This window comes from Bidens hawaiensis, unplaced genomic scaffold (genome assembly GCF_021521415.1).
Source record: "Bidens hawaiensis isolate Kalapana, Puna unplaced genomic scaffold, B.hawaiensis_p1.1 tig00031056_1, whole genome shotgun sequence".
NCBI classification, from domain to species: domain Eukaryota; kingdom Viridiplantae; phylum Streptophyta; class Magnoliopsida; order Asterales; family Asteraceae; genus Bidens; species Bidens hawaiensis.
Genome location: NW_027495196.1, coordinates 108,544 through 113,768, shown reverse-complemented (window position 1 = coordinate 113,768; position 5,225 = coordinate 108,544). Strand labels below are relative to the sequence as shown.

Here is a 5,225-nt window from a genome sequence, read left to right as displayed (position 1 = left end):
TGAAACGGTGATAAGGTCAAGCAATCAGGTATGCATAGGATATAGGATCATCTTTATAAATTTACACGGTATGAGATTTGATGATATGTACGTATACTTGATTATATACCCAACAAAAGTTTCTTTCCCTTTTTCATTTATTCATTTTAAGTATATTTACTCGGTATATCCATAGTTTCCATCAACCCGATTTATTTAGAGTACACATTGTATAAAATACATCCAAAAAATATACACGACCTCATGGGCGTGCTCGATACCCGATCGATACCCTACGGCATTTGAATGGGGTATGAGATAAACTTTTATAACTGGTATAAGGTCAGGATTACCTAAGCCCTTCCCAAAACCGACTCAATCATGAAGAAAACTAATTAGACAGATGGCTATAGATTAAATTGTCTACAACTATTTGTTTCTCAAATACGACATTGCATTTAATGAGTCAAATGGATTGAATTAGATTGATGGATATTTGCGGTGCGCGTATATAATGTATATATGTGTGAACCCTCGGATGGGTAAAAGTAAAATTGCACTAATTTTGACGTTATTTTACTAATCTCGTGAAAATAACGTTAAAAGTGATGGAAGGTTAATCAGGCATCATGTGGTGGCGTTGATAGCCGAAAGAGAAGGGTACATGCACGAATCAGCCGGCGTCCCGATGATTGAGTGCTATGTGCTTTATGTCCAAGGCTTGATGCAAAACTACTATCGAGCCGGGGGTCTCGTCGGAAGCAGCCTTTATATCCCCATGGGGTAGAGGTAAGGCTGTCTATATCTTACCCTCCTCAGACCCTACCATAGCTTTGCTATTGGTGGGATATACTGAGTATGGTGATGATGATGATGATGATGATGATTTGTTTGAATCTTCAAATAGGCAAATAGCATTCTCAATATGCAAATTAACCAAAATAAATATTTTCAAGATCAATTCTCTTTCTAATTATATTTACATTACATATACAGTATATATCAATACAAGTATACATCTCAGTGCTTGATTATTATTTCACTATCTCACAAAAAAAGAAGAGTAAAAGACTCACTATCAACCAATACACTTAACTAGCTATTCCATCAGTAAATACCAGATTTATTATTTTACTTTTTAAGTACTAGTACTCACCATATTGATAGAAAACCTTGAAAGCAACTGTGGAATACCCGCTATGATCGATCCGTACGTCTGCTGCCAACATATTCATCATCACAAAACATTCAAAATGTGAAACAAATGCAACTTCTAACGATGCATACCTTGCGATTTTCATGTAGCTGACACAGTGGAACCGCTAATAACTTGAAATTTTTAGGCACGATGAAGTCTCGGTTCAATGGCAATTTCACAAGGTAGAGTTTTGTGCATTCCTGCATACACGAAAACGGAATATATTATCATCAATCATGATCATGTGTGTTAGTGTAACAAAGAAATAAACCTTAGGGGCGTTCGGCGCATATGGGTAAGGTAGTGTTTCAAAGTCAGATTTCCACCATGATCCAATGCATTCACTTACCTAAACAAATGATAATTAAATCGTTAATCGTTTTCAATATCGAATATGAAAAATTAAAGATTAAATTCACATCAACACTACCTCCCAGTTGGTTTGATTATTGTCATCATCAGCAGTTAATTTGCGCAAAAGCTTACGTTTTAAGCCATCGACATCTAGAAGGTGCATAATTAATTAACATAGAATCTACTGATTTACTGATAACTGGATGTAACAAGTGGTTTTAAAACTCACCAGATTCACCCGGTCTTAATCGGCCACCAGGAAGGTTATATATGCAGTTTTCGGATTGCAGCAATAACACATGAGGTTGCTTGAATAGTTCAACCTGATTAAGCAGATTACAATTTTAGGTTAGTGTAAGATCATTTCAGAAAAGTAGTTCTTAATCACAAACAACTATGACAACATGTTCAGATACTGACTTTTATCTCCGGCTTTTTTAATTAATCATATAAATGGCAAATCTTGATAATACCATTCAACATCAATATTTGGCACAACAGCTCACATATGACACAATAAGACACGATTACCTTTGTAGCTAGACACAAATACGAACATTAACTAATTGTGCCATTCTCTCTAAACACAAACTTGTTTAGAACCAGGTTACATGACACGACTTGTTGATGGACCTTCTTAGAAACACGATAAATATCACATATGTAGTGAAACAAAAGTTGCCAAAATTTTATAAAAGTGTTGATTAATACATAATTCTTAATATATGTTTGAAACAAGAATCCACCAAAAGTCTAAGTAGGGCATGTGTATTTTTTTTATTATTTAAAATTGAAAAAAAATATAAAAAGGGTTCTAAGCAGATCATCAACAGGTGTTTAACCTTTTTAGACACGAATTTAAAATGGGCTTAAGCACATCTATCTATTTAAGGCACAAAACCTATTAATCCCAACCCAAACCTATTCAACTCCGTGTCATTTCGTGTTGCGTTAAACAGGTTCAAGTCTAGAGTAACTTTTAACTTTGAGCTAGGGGTGCGCAAGAAACCGAAATAACTTATCCGAAACCCATAAAACCAAACTAACGGTTTGGGTTCGGTTTTGCATGTAATAAAAACCAAAAAAAAAAAAACACCGAATATCTTGATTTTTATTTATTTTGTTTTATTTAGATTTTGTTTTTTATTTTTTCTATTTATGCATTTGGGAAAAAAAACGGTTCGACGCAACCTGTTGCATGCTTGCCTTCTGTTCCTAAGACCATACGTAGTGGGGCGAGAAGGAGGGGCGAGAAGTTTTGGAACCCCCCGGCGATATTTGGGTGAAAAGGGGTGGGGGCGTGATGTTTTTGTCGCTGGAAGAGTAAAAGGAATATTATTATTATATTATTTTGTGTGTGTTATATATACATATGTGTATATATATATATATATTATATTACTATTTGTAGCATCTACACCATTACACCCCAAAAACAAATTCTCACCCCTTACTGACTGGGCGCACACAACGCAATTCGCCCCCATTTGTAGCCTCTCCATTACGCATAGCCTAATATGTAATTACTACCTTCCTAATTTATTAATAAAATATTTCTCATAACTACTTTTGGCCAAATGCATGGTAGTTTGTTATAGTTAACACTAATATAATTATATTTACCCCTAAATTCATCAACTCTATTTTTGACCTAACATTTTCAAACTATGGCAAAAACCGAAACCGAACAGTTTACAAAATCTAACTTGTAATAGTGTATGATAAAACGTAAGTACCAACATCACGGCGAGTACAGAAATCCTCATGCCACGAGCATCATAACTACAAAATTAATCAAACACACACACACACACACACATATATATATATTAATTAATATTATGATTCATTCAAATTGAAATTGAAATTCATTCATGAGAAAGTGTTACTTACTTTGATCTCAATCGCATCGTACGGTCAGCTACTGTTTCATCTTTTGACGCAGCAGCAGCTGGTTTAGAACCGAAGTAATAGCCACTGAGCGGGTAGATATCCACTACCAGATCACCGTCGTTTAATTGAGTGTTCATTGAATAACAAGTATATAATTAATGATGGATGATGGTGGAATTATGCAGAAAACTGTGGTTTGGTGGTGATATATATATATATATATATATATATATATATATATGTGTGTGTGTGTTGGTGATGAACACTTGGCGGTTGAAGGAGGTGGTGAGGTGGCAAGTGGAGAGAGGTTGGACGGTTGTTGAAAGTAGAAGACGGTAGTTTTTTCCTAAATGGCTAAATACGTGTACCTGTATCTGTATCTGTACGTGTTTATTGGGTACGGGTATGTGTACGCAAATTTACTGATTATAGGTACAGGTATAAGTACGGGTATTACGGGTACCCGTAAAAAATATGTAGGGCTTTTATTAGTTTTCCAACACTTATGACTTAACTTTCAAGCAAAATTTTCAAAGCATAATATATATTAGTTGAATTAGTTCATTCTCAATGTATATGTGTATATTAGCTTGTATCCCGTGCGATACACGGGGGTTTGTAAACGTTAATTCTAAAACATTTGTTAATAAATATAATAAAAACAAATTTGGAATTTAATTAAATGAAATTTTTTTAACCTCATGTTGTGGTGTGGGATTATGTTAGTGTTACACTACTGCTTTGAATATACAAATTGATAGTTATATATCAGTGGCTGAGTGTGGCAACCATATTACTAGAAACACTTTAGCACATCATGATCAATGAACTTTTTAATGATGTGGAGCCCGGCCAATGGCAAGAAGCTTCAGCAAGAATATCATATGCTATAACTTTGTTTTGTTGCTCATAATCTACACTGTTTAACAATAATAATTTAAGTATTAAATTGATTTTAATATATGTGTTGGTTTAGTTATATATTTATGAAATATGTTAATAAACAATGTATAAAGTAATAAAAGCATGATCATATAAAACATATTTGAATACATAAGATCAAAATTTAAACATTAAGGGTTTTTTTAACATAAGCCATAGAGAAAAAAAATGAAAGTGTACGTTGGTTGTTTCATTCTTTTATCGCCTTTGTGTAGTGGTCGCGCTTCGGCCCTTTGCTCGGACAACATAGTCCTTGTGTTTCTCAAGAAGCCTAAATCGTTTACTTTCTTTTCTGAACGCAAGTCACAATGAAATAAAGTAAGAACGAGAAAAGAAAACCAAGGGTATTTATGGAAAGGAAGTAGAGAAACTCACAGTGCAGAGCGATGGGAGGCTTGCCTAGACAACTTACAATGATACTCGTTACCAAACAACGATGAGCTAATATGTAGTCTTTTTTCACGCGACATGTGGAGGAGAGAATGAGCAAGCGTATAAGTACGAATGTTAAAAGCAAAGTTAAAATTCATTCGTATCAATTAATTAGTTAAACAACTTACACATAGGATAACGTGCACGACCTTTTGCATCTCATCTGCAGAGAAACCAATCTGTTTCACAAGTCCTTGGTAATAGGTGGATCAAGTGGTTCCATGCGGCCTGTATGATAGACACCAACATAAACGAATCATATATATGGCCAAAGCATGTCAAATATATCCATGTGGCCTGAACAAAACAACCATGTCAAATATATATGCATGTTTTTTTGTGTGTTTTTTTTTACAAAAACCATCTATATAATATTATATAATACGAAAGAAAACATTGGATTTACAATTAGAAACGAAGCATATGT

At 34.2% G+C, this 5,225-nt stretch overlaps 1 protein-coding gene across 1 annotated transcript; it reads right to left on the bottom strand.

The window, feature by feature from the left end:
* Window positions 1-1,078: 1,078 nt before the first annotated feature.
* Window positions 1,079-3,561, bottom strand: LOC143581479 (pre-mRNA cleavage factor Im 25 kDa subunit 1-like). Its single transcript, XM_077064254.1, has 7 exons — window positions 3,425-3,561; window positions 3,268-3,313; window positions 1,761-1,854; window positions 1,608-1,681; window positions 1,449-1,526; window positions 1,267-1,377; window positions 1,079-1,195 (listed from the first exon to the last, which is right to left on the bottom strand). Exons 1-7 carry the CDS (start codon window positions 3,559-3,561, stop codon window positions 1,118-1,120), a joined length of 618 nt encoding a protein of 205 aa, XP_076920369.1. The 3' UTR covers window positions 1,079-1,117.
* Between the last annotated feature and the right edge of the window lie 1,664 nt (window positions 3,562-5,225).